This window comes from Malaclemys terrapin, chromosome 22 (genome assembly GCF_027887155.1).
Source record: "Malaclemys terrapin pileata isolate rMalTer1 chromosome 22, rMalTer1.hap1, whole genome shotgun sequence".
Taxonomy (NCBI): domain Eukaryota; kingdom Metazoa; phylum Chordata; order Testudines; family Emydidae; genus Malaclemys; species Malaclemys terrapin.
In genome coordinates, this window is record NC_071526.1 from 9,278,821 (window position 1) to 9,295,305 (window position 16,485).

At 62.4% G+C, this 16,485-nt stretch overlaps 1 protein-coding gene across 2 annotated transcripts in view; it reads left to right on the forward strand.

Annotated features, from left to right (window-relative positions):
• FGR (FGR proto-oncogene, Src family tyrosine kinase) overlaps positions 1–15,001 on the forward strand; it is a 37,091-nt gene extending 22,090 nt beyond the window's left edge. Inside the window, exons 2-13 of one of the 2 annotated variants that reach the window (XM_054011986.1) lie at positions 1,006–1,066; positions 4,222–4,474; positions 4,773–4,875; positions 5,362–5,460; positions 6,642–6,745; positions 7,052–7,201; positions 8,494–8,658; positions 10,485–10,664; positions 10,840–10,916; positions 11,168–11,321; positions 11,605–11,736; positions 12,310–15,001. In XM_054011986.1, coding sequence (XP_053867961.1) covers positions 4,234–4,474; positions 4,773–4,875; positions 5,362–5,460; positions 6,642–6,745; positions 7,052–7,201; positions 8,494–8,658; positions 10,485–10,664; positions 10,840–10,916; positions 11,168–11,321; positions 11,605–11,736; positions 12,310–12,518 — 1,614 coding nt within the window. In that variant the 5' untranslated portion in view covers positions 1,006–1,066; positions 4,222–4,233 and the 3' untranslated portion in view covers positions 12,519–15,001. Of the gene's footprint in view, positions 1–1,005; positions 1,067–4,221; positions 4,475–4,772; positions 4,876–5,361; positions 5,461–6,641; positions 6,746–7,051; positions 7,202–8,493; positions 8,659–9,697; positions 9,854–10,484; positions 10,665–10,839; positions 10,917–11,167; positions 11,322–11,604; positions 11,737–12,309 lie in introns of both variants that reach the window. The other variant, XM_054011987.1, reaches the window with a different exon arrangement.
• Positions 15,002–16,485: the final 1,484 nt, after the last annotated feature.

Here is a 16,485-nt window from a genome sequence, read left to right on the forward strand (position 1 = left end):
CTGCTGTTAAATAAATCTGTTTTACTTTTACTATTCAGTGCCGTGATGGAAAGGCAGGGCATGTGAACCCCAGTTAACAGGCCACAGGGTATTGTCTCTTTTTAAAGGAGCAACATAGGTAATCACTTCTGGGAGTGTTCAGGAGGCGGGGCTGGGTGTCTCTGGGGAACTCGGGAGTTGGGGCTCGCCGTTTGTTACCAGCAAGGCCAGGTTTGGATTGGCTGGGTCCTGGTGAGTTTGCTGGCAAGGCAGACGAGCCAGCGCAGGGAAGGGGGTTGTCACACAGCTTAGCAGTAGCAAAACTCTACTGAGGGAGTGACAGTCACAATTCTGGGAACCCCAGCAGATCACCACAAAGTGTGTGTGTGTGTGTGTGTGTCCCTGTGTGCACGTACATGCATGTATTTCTGTTGGCCTTTCCCCACTTCCTGCGAAGGTTTTAACCCGTTGGATACGCTTTATTCCACTTTGTACCTTTTATTAAACACAAATTACCCCAGTGCCACCAAGAGACACCCCCACCTCCATACCCTCCCCAAACACCGCTCTAAGGTGAGCATTTCAATAGGGCTGAGGCTCCCAACTCTCACAGCCTAGGGGAGTTGGGTGCATCACACCCGTTAGGTGACTTTTGAAAATTCCGCCCTCGGTCTCTACCCAGCGCCTAGCCCATGACAGCAGGACCAGCCTTTGATAGGGTGTCCCGGGGAGGCACTCCTGCCCAGGACTGGCTTGCGAGAGGGTTGGGTGTCCGTCAGAGTGCAGGGCTGGCTCGGCTGTCTGCAGCACCACTCCGCTGAGGAGCGGCGTGTGCTTTATGGACATGGCAAGGGAACGACCCACGTGAGCAAGGCTGGGCTGGGGAAGGGCACGGAGTTAGGCCTTGCTCTGAGGTGGCCTGCTGGGATGGCCTGTCGTCCGCTGGATCGCGCAGGTGGCTGCGAGGAGGGGGGGGTTGTCCTAAGGGATCTCACCACCTCTCTCTATCTCTCTTGTGTCCTCCAGGTGTTGGTTCTCCTCGGGCAGGTAACATGGAGCAGCTGAACTGACCTGAGGAGCCGTCCCAGTGAGTGTCAATCTGTGTGGTGGGGGGGAGGGACAGGCAGTCACATTGGTGAGTCAATGGAAAGGTTTTGCACCTTGGGAGTTGTTTGCCCCTCATGCAGAACCTATGTGACTAAGGGGCAGAGCAAATGCAGAGCCCCTTCGAGAGGGAGAGCGCAGTGTGTTGCTCCCTGCGATGTTCTGCGTCTGCATGGAACCACCAAAGTCCAGACAGGCTCTGAAGGTACAGCCCCCCCGCTCCCCTACAGCACAGCGCACCAGCCACCCCACGGCCTCCTCCGGCCCCTGCAGGAGGTAGTTCTCACCCCCCTCGCTGGCTGCCTGCTGCAGCATGTCCCGGCCAGTGGGTCAATGGCTGAGAGGGCAGAAGATGGCCAGCAAGGGCTGCTGCTGCGGCCCTGAGTCTGTGCGTGGGCAGGATTTCACAGAGGGTCTCTTCTCTCTCGCTGGCTTCAATGGGGTTTGGTATTTCCTCCTCCTCCTCCTCCTCCCCCACTCTCTCTGCCGTCCATCTAACCCAGGGCTGCCAGTGGCAGGTGTCTGGGATGGCTCTGTCGCTCCGCATTAAGAGACGCCAGCCTGCGCGCCCCCCGCATCCACCAATCTCCTGCCGCCGCCACCGCTCCGGGCACCAGCCTCCGCTGCTCAGCTCTGCCTCCGGAGCTCCCCGCGTGCACACAGTGCAGTTGTGCTCTCGGACTGACGGGCGGGCGGGGGGAGACGCAGCCATGTTCCCTCTTACTTTCCTCCCCTCCCCCCGAAAGCAGGGAAAATAACAAGCATGCCCAGAGCCCACCCTCCAGCCAGCACCCCCTACCCCCCTGCCAAGAGATCCCTCCTGCCAGGTCCCCGTCAGCCATGCCATCAAGGCCCTAAGACTGGCCACTTGGGCAGGAGCACTGGGCCTTTCTCCAGCGTGCCCGGGGCTCGAGCTAGGGCAGGCCGCAGTGGGGCCCGGCGGCTGGGAGGTGTCTCCTTCCCCGGGAGCCCACTCGAGTGCAGCTGAGTCGCACGTTGAATGAAACACGGACTGAGCAGGGTCCCTCCTGGGCCTGTGGGTCTAAGGCGCTGGGCTCGGAGGACGATGCTACTTCAGCCGATCTCGTTGCTGGGCCGCACATGGGCTGGATGTGATGTGACGCTCTTGCACGGGGATGTGGAGAGGCTGGGGAGGGAATGGGCCGTGCCGGCTACAGCGGGGGCCAGGATGCCTGCTGCACACTATCGGGTACAGCCAGCATGAGCATCTGCTTCCCCTTCAGCGCCACCACAGCCGGAGACCTCAGCCGGGACGCAGGAGAAGGGCGGGGTCCTGCTTTCTTTGAAGTTGAATGGCCCAGCCCTTCCTGAGTTCCGCAAGGCAGAGCGTCCCCAGGCAGGCAGCGTCTCTAGATCTGACCCTGTGTCATGCCCCGGCCCGAGGCATGCATTGCTACCTGCGTGGCACAGGGTGTCGACTAGCGCAGGGAGCTCTCTGCCTCTGAAGCCGCTCTCCGGCTGATCTGGCCAGCAGAGAATCCCACTGCAGAGTCCAGACCTGGGCCCGTCTGTGCTAGGAGCCGGGCCTGCGGTAGCCACTCTGGGGAGACTTTCCAGAAACCTCCCCCATGTAGACGAGGCCTCGGTGCTGAGCTCAGCCCAGCACGTGTGGTTACAACCGAGCAGGCCCTGGGCAGCCACCCAGCAGCAGAGACGCCCCCGACTAGACGCAGGCTGGGAGCCGCAGCCTGACCACGGCTGCGCAGGGTTCTTCCTGTTTCCGTGGCTGCAGGGGAGGGCGCTCAGCTGAGCCTGCAGACGCTGTAGAAACCAAGTCAGTATCTGCGTTGTTCTAGCAATGCACCTCGCTCCTGGCCAGCATCCCCTTGACGCCCTTCTCTGCCCGTCCCAGGCTCCCCATGCCTGCCTCTGCCCACGGGTCTCAGTCCTGGCCTGGCACAGTTCTCCTAATGCACCCACCGCCTCTCCTTCCCCCAGGCATGAGTCCGCCCACGCCTGACCTGCTGCTCCTGCCCTATGCGGGAGGGAGCTGAGCCTCTCGAACGCCTCCGCTGGGGACCTGGGCCGGATCCGCAGCTGGTGCAAACTGCCGTCAGTGCTGATCTACACCAGCCCATCTCTGCCCTTTGCCTGCTCCAGGGCAAAGTCCCGCGCTATGTGGGAGAAACGCTGCAGCTGGCACGGGCTGCAGTCCCTGCAGAAGGGAGAGTGAATAATAGGGACCGGCGACAATCAGGGACCCTGGATGCAGCAGGGATCTCACCAGCCTTCCTGGGAATCCACCAGGATCCCCGGCCTTGCTTTGCCACAGCTCCATCAGGGCTGGCCTGGGGGCGGGGGGAGTGAATTTCTACCCGCTCTGCCAGACCCGTCACTAGAGTACCTGGGCACCAGCCATTCTGTGTGTTTAGCTCCAGCTTCATGGATTAAAGGCATCCAGCCTGGCCTCCCACAGCCCAGCTCCCTGCCCCTGCTGGCCGGACTCCTGTGCCCTCCCTAACCCCTGGCAGCTGGGCACACCTCTGTCCCCCTCCTCCTACAACTTGACCCACTGACCTTATTGCCAGGCAACCAGCATGTGGCAGATGGCGAGAGAAGGAAGCGGAGTTTGACAGCTGGGGAGGAGGGCGAAGTCAGTGAGCGCCCCATATCCCTCCCCCCCCCCCACACACACACCCATGGAGCTGTGTGGTCACACATGTGCCGTCACACGCAGCCAGACACGCACTCCCAGGCGGGAGAGGCACCAAGTTGCCCGCACGGGCAGCCATGTGCAAGGAAGAGGCGGGTGGGGACCGGCTGCATGGACCGTTGCTCTGCAGCAGCGCAGCAGGAAGGTGGGGCTCTCTGGCTGGGTGCATCTGGGGGGGGCAGGAAGGGGGCATTGGTTTGCTTTGGCGAGGAGCAGTGGGGTGGGCTGCTGGGGGGATGGACTCACCGGGCTGCTGGCCAGTGCAGGGGGAGGGAGCAGTCCAGTTCCATCTGGGAGGATCGTGGTTCCGCTCCGGGTGATGGGTCCGTTCTAGTCCAGCAGCGCACCAGAGTCGCTGATGGGCAGCGGTGCACGGTCTGTGGCGTGTGCTAGCAGAGTTCCTGGAGGAAGGGCATGGTCTCTTTGCCCGGTGGCTGACCCCGCGCTCTCTCCTCCCCCTGCAGGCTTTGCCCAGAATGGGCTGTGTGTATTGCAAGGAGAAGGAGTCGAATAAAGGCCAGACAGAGAACATCGATGGCACGACCGGCTCGGCATCGAAATCCTGCTACGGCCCCGACCCGACGCAGCAGAATCCCTCCAGCAGCTTCACCCGCATCCCCGACTTTAACAACTTCCACAGCACGCCCGCCGGCGCCCCCGCCTTCATGGGCCCCGGCCTCTATCCCAACAGCACCTTGTGTGGAGGGGGGATCACAGGTCAGTCTCCGTGGTGCCCCTGCCGTGGGGCTCAAGTGGATGCAGCACCGGGCTGGGTTTCTATTCCCTGGCCTGCTGGGTGACCTGGCCCAATCACTTCCCTGCCCCGTGCCTCAGTTTCCCCTCTCACCCTGCATCTATCAGACTGTGAGCTCTTCGGGGCAGGGGCAGTGCCTGGTGCGACGTGACCTCAAGCCACGACTGTAATACACAGAGTGACGGTGGCAGCTCACAGCAGCCTGCCCAAGCTCTCCTGCCCATGGCAGATTCCTCACTGCCCTGTCCCTGTGTCTCGCAGGCGGGGGCGTGACCCTCTTCATTGCCTTGTACGATTACGAAGCCCGGACGGAGGATGACCTGACGTTCCTGAAGGGGGAGAAATTCCACATTATCAACAATACGTGAGTGTCCCATTCGGGGCTGGGCCCCTCTCCTCCAGGAACCCTGTCCCCCCTTCGCCCACAACGAAGTGCAAACGCACCCGGGTCTGATGTTGGCTGGGGCTCCCCGCCTCACGCGGCCCTGCTCCGACAGCAGCTTGGCTGGGGGATTTCACAGCCCATTGGCGTTTGCACCACAAGCCCAGCTAACCAGCTAGGCCGAGTTAAACCCATTGGGGACCGGGCAGGGGGCAGAGGTGACAAACCCAGGCCTGAGCCTGTTGCTTTCTGCGGAAGACCTTGCTCCCAGGTCTAAGTTGGCTGGCCCTGGTGGGGCAGGCTGGGAGCAGCTGAGGAGTGGCTCGTCCTCTGGCATGAATGCTGGATGCCACATGACGTGGGAGCGGGACAGAGGGGCTCAGCGGGGTCTCCAAGATGGGCTGAATGCCTGCCTTTGAGGGGCGGGGCTTCCTCGCAGACTCTCACCCCGTCTCTTTGGTTCCACAGCGAGGGCGACTGGTGGGAGGCGAGGTCCCTGAACACAGGGGCCACGGGCTACGTCCCCAGCAACTACGTGGCCCCGGTGGACTCCATCCAGGCGGAAGAGTGAGTAGGACAGCCCTGGGCTGACTGGCGGTCAAATGGGTTCCGTTCCCCAGAGCCCGGTGTACTGGCTGGGGGCAGAGGAGGGAGCCAGTGACCCAGGGACGTCCAAGAGATGCTCCATCCCCTCCCCCCCAGCACCCTTGGGGCATTGCAGACACCTAGCCAATCCCTCCCCGACACACACACACACACACACTCTGTACCAAGGCACCCCAGCTCTAGGAGTTGCCTCTCCATATCAAACCAGCGGGGTCACACGGTGGTAACCTGCTTCCAGCAGTGCCTGATGCTTCAGGTGGTGAAATCTCCCGTGATGCACCTTGCTGGCAAGTGGGAGGAATTTCCTTCCTGACCTCTGTAATGTCATCTGATGCCCTGAAGCATGATAGTGGATTACCCCTATCTTAACCTAGATAAATATTGCTGTAGTACCTTCTGCTCCCAGATCCCCAAGCACATTGCACCCATTAGTAAATTCATCCCTACAGCCCTGCTGGGAGGTAGGTAAGGTAAGTAAGGTTTATTATCCCCAGTTTGTAGAAGGGAAAATTGAGGCAGAGAGAGGATAAAAGGCTTCCATCCTGTGATCGGGCACCTGAACTCCTATTTAATGGCAGGGACTAAGGTTGAAAAATCTGGCCTCAGCAACTTGCCTAAGGTCACTCTGAGGGGCGGAGCCAGGAATAGAACCCAGGAGTCCTGACTCCCTGATTTTTGTTCTAAGTCTCAAACATACTGCCCCACCCAGTACCTCCCTGTGCATGTGTGTACATCAGCTGCCCAGCTACCATATTCTGTCTATTTCAATTGCACCTAGAGGCCCCAGCCGAGATTAAGGCCCCACTATGCAGGGTGCTGTATGTACTGAAGTAAGAGAGCGTCCCGCCCCAGAGAAGCTGCAGAGAGACACAGGCTGGGAGAACAGACGCTGCATTCTCCCCATTTTACAGATGGGAGACTGAGGCTCCGGGAGAGTCGGTGATCTTCCCAAGTGCTCTCAGGAAGCCAGGAGCCGACGCAGCTCTCTGAGTCTCTCACGGCTGGGCCGTAACATCCTTCCCCTGGCCCTCTGTCTTCGTTTGAGAGTTCTGGATCCCCGCAGGTGGGGCGTAGGTGAGCCGTGGCTGCCAGGTGCCCCCGGGCACGTTACTAACCCTCCCTCTCCTTGCCCTCCGCGCCAGGTGGTACTTTGGGAAGATGGGGCGAAAGGACGCTGAGAGGCAGCTGCTGTGTCAGGGCAACCCCCGAGGGACCTTCCTCATCCGTGAGAGCGAGACCACCAAAGGTAGCGGCCGCGCCCTTCAGCAACCCGGGGTGTGTGTGTATGGAGCGGGGGTGCTCTGGGAGAGGCAGCAGGGGCCAGGATGCTTCTCCACACCGGCAGCCAGCTGAGGGGATGCGCTTCCCAGCACGCAGTAGCAGAGATTTCTTTTGCCCCCAGCCCCGCGTGCCTGGGGAATAGCCCCCATCTGAATCCCCCGTGGCTCTCCCATGCAGCAGCACCGTGCCCCCTGCTGGTGTCCACTAGCTGCTCCCACCACTCCCTGCCTGTGTCTGTCTCCGGCCCGACCCCTTTGCTGTCCCTCCCCAGGTGCCTACTCCCTGTCCATCCGGGACTGGGACGAGATGAAGGGCGACCACGTGAAGCACTATAAGATCCGGAAGCTGGATAACGGTGGCTATTACATCACCACGCGGGCCCAGTTCGAGACCATCCAGGAACTGGTCCACCATTACATAGGTAAGGGGAGGGCGAGCCAGGGCTGGGCAGGGATGGCACCGGAGGGAGCGTGGCGTGCGGAGATGGGTTCAGCCAGAGGGCTCCATTGGGTCTTGGAGCCCCCAGGCCCTAGGGAGGTTGAGGGGGGCAGTTGTGGCGCTGGCCTGTGCAGACCGAAGTAGGGACGTGGGTGAGCTGGAGGGGGCCTGCTGCGTGTCTTGGAGATGCCGTTGGCCTTTCTGCACCCTGCCCAGAAGCTGCAATGAAATCCACCAGCCTGGCCTTCCCGAGACGCCTTCGGCCCATCCCCAGCCCTTGAGAGAAGCCCCCAAATCTGAGCTGGGGGGATCCCAGCCTGTGGCAGCCAGAGAAGCAGGGGCTTTGGCTCGGAGCGGAGCGGGGATGCCCCAGAGCGGGGGCTCTGGGAGACGTCTCCTTCCTGCGCGGGAGGAGCCCTTGGGGAACCTGTGCCCGGGTTGATGGGCCTCTGCGAATTCCTTGTGCTGCAATGAAACTCTCCCCGGCTGGAGCTCAGGCTCACCGCAGCCCCTCTCCTCCCACCGTCCCTCCCTCCTCGTCTAGCAGCACCCCCCACCTCCTGGCATCCTATACCAGCCAAAGCAGCGGGGGGTGGGGTGGCTCCTTTGGTCACTGCCCACCCCACCCCCCACCCCAGCACCGATCAGACGCCAGCCCGTGGGAGCAATGCACAGACCAAGGGGGTCAGACCAGTGAGGGCCCCCCAGCAACCGCGCGCTGGCTGGGAGACGGCCGAGCTCCACAGTCGCCGTTCAGTGCTGACCAACGGGCCAGGGCCAGGACAGCTGGGAAACCCGCTGCTTGGGGCTGGACTGCCCAGGGAGTCAGGCTGGGCTCAGACTGGGGCAGCGCGAGCTTAGCAGGCCCCACTGGCGGGTAGAAGGGGCCCATCGGGTACAGAGCTCCGGCGGGCTCCTCCCCACGACTCGCACCCAAAGAGCTCTGCTGAACCCCCGCGCGATCCTCCCGATTGCAAAGACCAGGCGTGACTCCTTAGGGGATCCCCTGCAACGAGCCCCCCAGCTCCTGCCCTCCGCTTTGGCTAGCGTTGCCACCTGCCGCTGCTTCTCCTGCAGGACAGGCCTGCTGCCCCGTGAGCAGGGCCCCAACGTGGCCCCCTGTGTGGGGCAGGTGAGAGGCGTGGCTGTGCTGCCCCCTGGGGCTGGCAGGGATGTGTTTTCTCTCTCCCTGCCCTCGAGTGCCTCGTCTCTCCGTCTGTGCTCTCATCTGTCTTTTTCTTCTCGCTCCTTCCTTCCCTCGGCTCTGTCCGCAAGAGCGAGCTGCGGGCCTGTGCTGCCGCCTGGCCGTGCCGTGCCACAAGGGGATGCCCAAGCTGGCAGACCTGTCTGTCAAAACCAAAGACGTGTGGGAGATCCCGCGAGAGTCGCTGCAGCTGATCAAGAAACTGGGCAATGGGCAGTTTGGGGAAGTGTGGATGGGTAGGACTCTTCAGGCGAGCGGGGGGGCTGAGCCAGGAGGGGAGGGGAGAACCCCAGGCCCTGCGACCAGCCAGGGCGAGGGGAGGCACACCACCGACTGGATCCATCCAGGGCATCCCAGGGACGCGGCGGGAAGAGACCGGGCTTGTTATTGGCGGGAGACTTCATGAGCCATCCGCAGGGTCTCCTGGTTAGCAATCTCAGCAGGACTGACTGAGCCCTGGGGACTGAAGTCACTTCTTACCCCTCGGGCTGGCCAGGCTGGGGGTGCGGGGGGGCCACTTCCTTGCTGTGGATGCGTGGGGAGGAGGGGGGCTTCCCTCCCCAGACTCTCTCTAGCACGAGCGTCTCGCTCGCGCACATGGGAATTGGCTCAAGGAAACGTGCTGCTGAAAGCCATCAGGCCTGTTCCTTCTACACAGCAGGGGAGTTGCCATTGGATCCAGCCTAGTGCCACCCCTCCCCTGGTGGTGGGGAGCTCCTGATCGCCTGCTCTGGGTTGCTCTGTCGGAGTCTAACCACTCTCTGCTGGCTCTAGGGCCCGGGCCAGCGAATCTGTGGAGGGAGGGAACAAATCAATCAATTAATCCAGACTCAGCCTGGCCTCCAAGCTGGCTGCATGGCACTGCCATTTGCGCCTGGTTCTGCCCCACTAAGCAGCCAGACCTGGCAGCCAGTAACTCCTCTCTGCGCACCTGTCTGGAGGGCGGGTCTGGGCAGCCATAACTGACCCGTCCTCTTGTCGGGGAGGTGGGGGCTGCAGGGCAGATCCAGGCCGGACCCGTGTACCCACGGGGAAACCCTGCCCTGGCAGGACAAACCCACCTCTGCTATGATCCTACCCGTTGCATCCCGGGAACGCAGGTGAACAGCGCCAGCTGGTGGACAAGTCAGCTGGCGCCAAGGCAGGCGATCAATCCAAGCCTGGGCTCCCCTCCTCCGCCTCTCAGCCCTTGTGCATGTGCATGCCGAATTCATCCCATTCTCCACTCCCCCCTCCCTCTCTTCCACCTCCTCCCCATCATCCCATCCCCTGCAGAGTTCAATGACGGTCTGTGCCATCTACTAACCCGGGTATGCCCCAATATGAAGCCCCAGACTATGAGCCTGTCTAAAGACGCCTGGGAAATAACGCGGGAGTCCGTAAGCTTGGACAAGAAGCTTGGCATGGGCTGTTTCGGAGACGTGTGGATGGGTAAGGCGGGCACCGTGCAGCGGGAGGATGGGGCCGGGGCCAGAGGTTGATTATTGCAGGGCTGGGAGAGGCTGGGGGGTGGGAGGGAGGGTGGATCCATCTGGTCCCCACCAGACCCACAGGTTCTGATTATTTACATAGGGGCAGGACTGAGGGTCTCTGCCTGTCAGATGTGGGGAGGGGGTCTCAGGGAAGCCTCTCTGAAGTTTTCCAGCCCATATGGGAGTGTGGGAAGGGAATTCGCCCCATTCCAAGTGGGGCTCCTACACTGGGGGGAAGCTCGGGGGGGGGGGACTTTCAGATCCCTGTCCCTGAAATGGGGTGAGACATGGGCACCCATTGCTTGTCCTGTGGGGGGCGGGGGCGTGAGACACAGGCATCCCTTGCCCATCCCATGGGGGAGCGGGGGCTGACCTGGGGATCTCTGCAGGGAAGGGGTGCGAGTGACTCAGGGTCTGCTACCTGCCCTGGGAGTGACAAGGGCTTCTCTACTGGGCTCTTCATCCTGGAGGCATTTCCCCCTCCCCCCCCCGCCCTCCCTGGAGCTGGCACTGACTGCCCCCCACCTGCATCGCCATTGCCGGTCGGGGCGGGCGCGCCGTGACACTGTCCCCCTTCCCGCTGGCTCCAGGCACGTGGAACGGCACCACCAAGGTGGCGGTGAAGACGCTGAAGCCGGGCACCATGTCCCCGGAGGCCTTCCTGGAGGAGGCCCAGATCATGAAGCGGCTCCGGCACGACAAGCTGGTGCAGCTCTACGCCGTGGTGTCGGAGGAGCCCATCTACATCGTCACCGAGTTCATGAGCCAAGGTGAGAACCGGGCGCAGCCCCGGGGCGGGGGGGGGGGGGGTCGTTGGCTGATTGGCTTCCTGACCCAGCTGTGTCTGCACCAGGACAAGGGACTTGGAGAACACAGCGACTTCTAGCCGGGGGTGGGGGGCAGGGCTGGAGGCTCACGTCCTGATGCTCCCTCTCCCCTCCCCAGGAAGCTTGCTGGATTTCCTGAAGGACGGGGATGGCCGGTTCTTGAAGCTGCCCCAGCTGGTGGACATGGCGGCCCAGGTACCGGCTGATGGGTCCCGGAGGGGGCGGGAAGCAGGAATCGCCAGGGCCGGAGAGCCAACAACTGGCCGGGGGAGGGGGCTCCTTGCAACCTGCCCAGCACAGCCATGTCCTGGGTGGGGAGGGGCTGGAACTAACCCCCAGGAGGTGAGGGAGGGTCTGCACCCCAGCCAGCCATGGGGAGGGGGTGGAGAGGGGATGGGGGCTTGCCCAGGGCACCGGCGTTCTCACCACGCACTCCCCGCCCACAGATCTCGGCCGGCATGGCCTACATCGAGCGGATGAACTATATCCACCGGGACTTGCGTGCCGCCAACATCCTGGTGGGTGACAACCTGGTGTGTAAGATCGCGGACTTCGGCCTGGCCCGCCTCATCGAGGACAACGAGTACACGGCACGCCAAGGTGGGCCTGGGCTCTCGGGCTGTGCCCAGGGCTGGGAGTTGCTGAGCTCTCCTTTGCCCCAGATGGACCATGGGGCAGAGTGACCTCCCCAACCCCAACCCCATCCTCCCGCAGCACCCACGTGTCAACACTGGGGGAGGCAAAGGGGCCACTGATCCCCCGCTGACATCAGACCTGAGGAGCCCTGTGCCCTAGCTGGCGGTGGGCATGCTGCCCCAGGGGAACTTGCCCCCTGCGGTGGTCTCATCCCCTGCCCCATCTCATCTACCTCGTCTCCCCGCAGGTGCCAAGTTCCCCATCAAGTGGACGGCCCCGGAGGCTGCTCTCTATGGGAAGTTTACTATCAAGTCAGACGTGTGGTCCTTCGGCATCCTCCTGACGGAGCTCGTCACCAAGGGCCGCGTGCCCTACCCAGGTACAGCTGTCTGGCACCAAGAGGCAGCCGCTGGCTCTGCCCCCCTCCTGTTGGGGTTGTGTTCGTTAGTGGGGGCTGCTGGGGCTTGTGCTGGTCCAGGGGAGGGAGCAGGGTCTAGGGGTTAGAGCAGCAGTCTAGGCGTTGGGTCTATTCCCAGCTCTGGGAGGGGAGTGGTGTTTAGCAGGTAGCGCACTGGGGTCTATGACTGGCTCTGCCACTGGCCTGTGGGGTGACCTTGGGCAACTCACAGCCCCACTCTGTGCCTCAGTTTCCCCATCTGTAAAACGGGGATAATGCTGCTGACTCTGTTGGGAAGTGCCCGGAGAGCTACTGATGAGAAGCTCTATAGAGGAACTAGGCAGCATTAGTAGCGGTTAGAGCAGTGGGGCCTGCCGGTCAGGACTCCTGGGTTCTCTTCCCATCACTGACACTACTGATGTGACCACTTCCCTCGTGCCTCAGCAGGGTGGGGCCATAGCAAGTCCCTCCCTCCCCATGGAAATACCCATCATTAATGCCCGCAAAGCACCTCCTAGCCGCAGCCCCGACTCAGCCGCTGTCCTTGTTGCGCAGGCATGAATAACCGGGAGGTGCTGGAGCAGGTGGAGCGGGGGTACCGTATGCAGTGCCCCAGCAGCTGTCCCTCATCCCTGCACGAGTTGATGGTGCAGTGCTGGAAGAAGGAACCCGAGGAGCGCCCCACTTTCGAATATCTCCAGTCCTTCCTGGAAGACTATTTCACTGCCACAGAGCCTCAGTACCAGCCGGGGGACAACCAGTGAGCCCCGCTCTCTGAGCCGGCCGGCCGTGCCCAGGGCCCCTTCCCTGCAGCGGCTGCACCAGGCCAGGACTTCCCAGGCGGTACTGGGCCAGGACTTGCCATGCCAGCCGGCCCCGGGCCAGGACTTCCCTCTTTGTTCAATCTGGGCCAGATCCCTTTTTTACAGTCCCCTTTTGGGGGTTTTGTTACTTTCCTGCCATCTGCGCTCCCCTCACTCTGCCCTGGAGGGGGGTGCTTTGCACAAATGCCTCCTATTCTAATGAGGATCCTATCCCAGGGCCATTCTCGGGGAGGGGGGGAGTGTGCTGAGTGAGGCTGCCCTGCAGCCCCCCTGTTGGTCCCACATAGAGAAATCCCCTCCCTGCCCCTTTCCAACTGCCTTCAACACCTAGCTCTTAACCTGAGAGAGAGGTGTGGTTTTTTTTTTTTTTTTTTTCTTCCCTGGGGAGCAATGAGGCCATGCTGCCTGCAGGGGCCAGCCCAGCCTGCAGGGAGCGTCTAGGAGCGTCTCTCCAACCTCAGGGGGCCAATGTGGGTGCCCTGGGCTTCAGAGGTGGCAGTGACCAGGCCCGCTGCACCTCAGTGGCCTTGGACGGGGCCAGGCCCATCATCCCCCAACTGGATTGCAGCAGCTTTGGAGCGTGTCCGTCAGGCCGTTGTCTCCTGGGGCTGACAGTTGCGCCCCGTCTCCGGCCCCCCTGCTCTTGAGCATCGTCCCGCTCCCCCCACCCGGCTGCTGGTGCCCCCCTCCTGGAGTTGGTGCCGTCATCTGCCCCAAGTGCCTGGGGCGGAGGAGAGAGTCTTTGACTCAGTATGGGGGGGCTGTAGGGTGCCCAGGCCACGGGATGCTCTCCACTGGCCATGCAAGGCCTGGATGGAGGCTGGGAGAGGGGATGGGTGGAAGGTAACTAGTCCCCCCTCCCTCTCGCAGCCCAGCCATGTGCCCTGACCCCCAGGAGGGGGGGGACAGGTTTGGGGGGGGTGGGGGCTTTCCATCTCTAGGAGCCCATGTCTCACGTGGGGCGGCTGTTGCCCAGCCTGGGCCACCACTGTGTGCCCCTCGCTGCTAGTCCTAACATGCTGTGGGGGCAGAAGCCCATTGCCGACCACTCCCCCAGCCAGTCCTCAAGCCTCCTCAGTAGCATTACAAAGCCGGGGGGTCAGGAAGTGTCTCCCGGGTGGAGGCAGCACCCCCCGCCGGCTCGTCTAATCATCTCCTGGGGCAGGGACTAGCACGTGCCACCCCGCCCCCCGCCATTGGCGTACCGGAGGCCAGGGGCGTACTCTGGGCTTTTGGGGCGGCTGGATGTAGGGCTACCTGGGCGTGGCCTCCGTCCTGTGCGTCTGCCCAGGGGGCCTGTGGGGCAGATGGCTAGCACAGGTGAAGGACGGGGCGGAGGGGTGACCGAGTTGCCGATTTCTTTGCCGAGACGCTTGGCCCTTCGCATGTTCCCCAGCCCCCCTGGCTGTCCCCTGCTGACAGATGGAAGCCAAGCCCCATGTCTTCTCTGCCCTAGCACGGTGGTGGGGTGGGGGAAGCTAGATGCTCCCATCTCCATTCCCCACGCGTGGCCCCCAGTTGAGCAGAGCGGCCCTGGGGCCTGCGCTGTGGCTCTGCCCTAGCAAGTGCACCAGCAGGGGACGCTCCTCTCCCGCCCGCGTGCCCCCGGGGCCTTGCACCCTTTTGTATGTAACTTTCCCCCAAGCTGTTTGTTTATTTATAAGACTAACAAATCCCTTTGCCCTCCTCCCGGGGGGGGGGGGGGGGGATATTCTATGTTTTTCCTCTCTGTCCCCGCTTGTAATTCTTTTCTTTTCCTTAGCCAGAGCCAAATTGTTAAAGCCATAAACTGCTGCCCAGGGGAGGGGAGCAGGCAGTGCCAAATGCTTCTTAAACTGGGGGGAACAACCCCAAGGCTGGGCTGGGGTGTCCCCGATTTAGCCCTGTGGGGGGCAGGTGTGTATTCTTCCCCCTCCCCCCCCGGGAATCCCAGGCCCTGTTCCCAGCAGAAGGCACTCCAGGGCAGGGAGGTCATTTCCCCCCCAGCCCCTGCATCTCATGCTAAGGCTCCACTCTGGACCAGCCTCGATGGAGGGCTGGGGGGACAGGAGCAGAATGTGAACGCGATTGGCGCGGGGGAAAGTGCCACCCGCTCGGCCTGAGTCTCAGAGAGGCCAGAGGGTGTGGAGCCCCTCTGAGCCAGGCGCCGTGGTACCGGAGCCCTCTTTATTCCAGGGCGTAATTTATAACCATTCACTTTAATTCTCCTTTGACGACATCCAGCCGAGGGGGGCTCGCTCCCTGCCGGGGGCGGCTCTGGCCCTTGAGCGGGAGATGGCCACGGGGCCCCGAGCCAGCCTTTGGCCCAGCTCTCCGGCCGCCCAGCTCCAGCACAGAGCGTTCGAGGCTCCCTGCCCCCGCTGCGATGTTTTTTTAAAATTGATCCTGTAAATAAAGAGAAATAAACCTTTCTAACAAGTGGGGCATGGCGTGGGTCCCTGGGGTCCCTGGGGGTGTACGGCGCTGCTGGGGATTGGAGCGGGGAGCTCCGAGCCCGCAGGGGTTAAAGGACCGGGCTGTCGGCTCTAGGGGCTCACGGTTAAGTCAGAGATTAAAATAGGTTGTGTTGCAGGAAAGGGATTCTGGCCTAAACCAGCCCCCCCCCGCCCCAGGGAGGCTCCAGGCTGGAAGAGTGAGGAGAGCCAGGGGGGCCTGGTTGAGAGGTAGTGGCTGAGCTGGGGAGGGATGCCCAGGGCTGCTGGCTGGCAGGCCCCATGGACATTGACAGAAGAGCCAAGCAGGTGCAGACCCAGCTGGAAGTGCAGAGGCTGGGGATGTGGCAATGGGGGTCTGAACTCCCCCTCTGCCCCGGCCTCCCCGTCCCCTCGCCCAAAGCCCGGAGCAGCCAGCCCGTTCCCCTCGGGTAAGGGAGCAGCTTGCAGGAGGTTCTGCGCCCAGAACGGCACAATTCACTGCACCGGTAAGAGGGAAGCTGGGAGCGACGTGGTCCCAGCCCCCGGCCTTTTCCCCTCCTAGCGGCGGCTCCCGCCACCATCTCCTCCGCTGCGCTCTGGCACCGGCTGCGGTTGCTGCCTGGCAGCTGGTGACTCAGAGGAGCAGGCCCTAAAACTTCTCTCGCCTCCCCCAGCTGCCAGGGTGTTAAAATCCTCCCTAAAAACCATCTGTGGAGAGGCCATTTGGTGCAGAGCCGCTTCCGAGGGAGCCGCGGCTAACACCAGCCCCTCGCGCCCCAGACAGCTGGGCTTTGCTGCTGGGGCGAGAGGGGGCTGGTTCTCAGGCTCGAATACAAATGGCTAGCACCCCAGCTGAGAGCGGTGGGGGCTGGCGAAGGGAAAAGCCGGCCCCGTGCACTGCAAACAGCTGGACCCCATGGCTCCTAGCAGGCCCAAATGTGGTAGAGCATGTTCCATGCAGTTGCCTAACACGGCGGGAGCCACACGCGTGCACAATGATGCATGCACTGTCAGGCAGGTTGGCGGGGCTGGTTAGCCGCTCTACCAGGGCTCCCGTGCTCCCAGCCAGAACCCTCTGCCTGCCCCGCTGCCCCTCTGAGCCGAGGGCTTTGCGTTTGCCGCAGGGGGAAATTTGGGGGGAAATCGATCTTGCACCAGTGGCGTTGCCAGCTCCTGCCGTCAGGGGAAGAGGCGAGACACTCAGCCGCTTGCTTTATTATTATTATTTGTTTAAATAAGTTTCTAGCCCTCCAGACTTTGGCAAAAATCTTTAACTCTCTCCCCTGGAACGCTCAAACACCAGCGAGGAAATAAAAAGACCCCCCATTTACTGTTCGTTAATGCCACGCTGGTTAAACCTAGGCCCTGCTTGCCTGGGCCATTGCCCTCTGCGCAGTGAACACCGATTTATGCCTGCTGGGCCAACGGAGGCCAAGACCCAGCGACCTCCCTTCTGGCAGGAGTCAAGCCTGCGGCAGAGAGCGGCCCCTGTG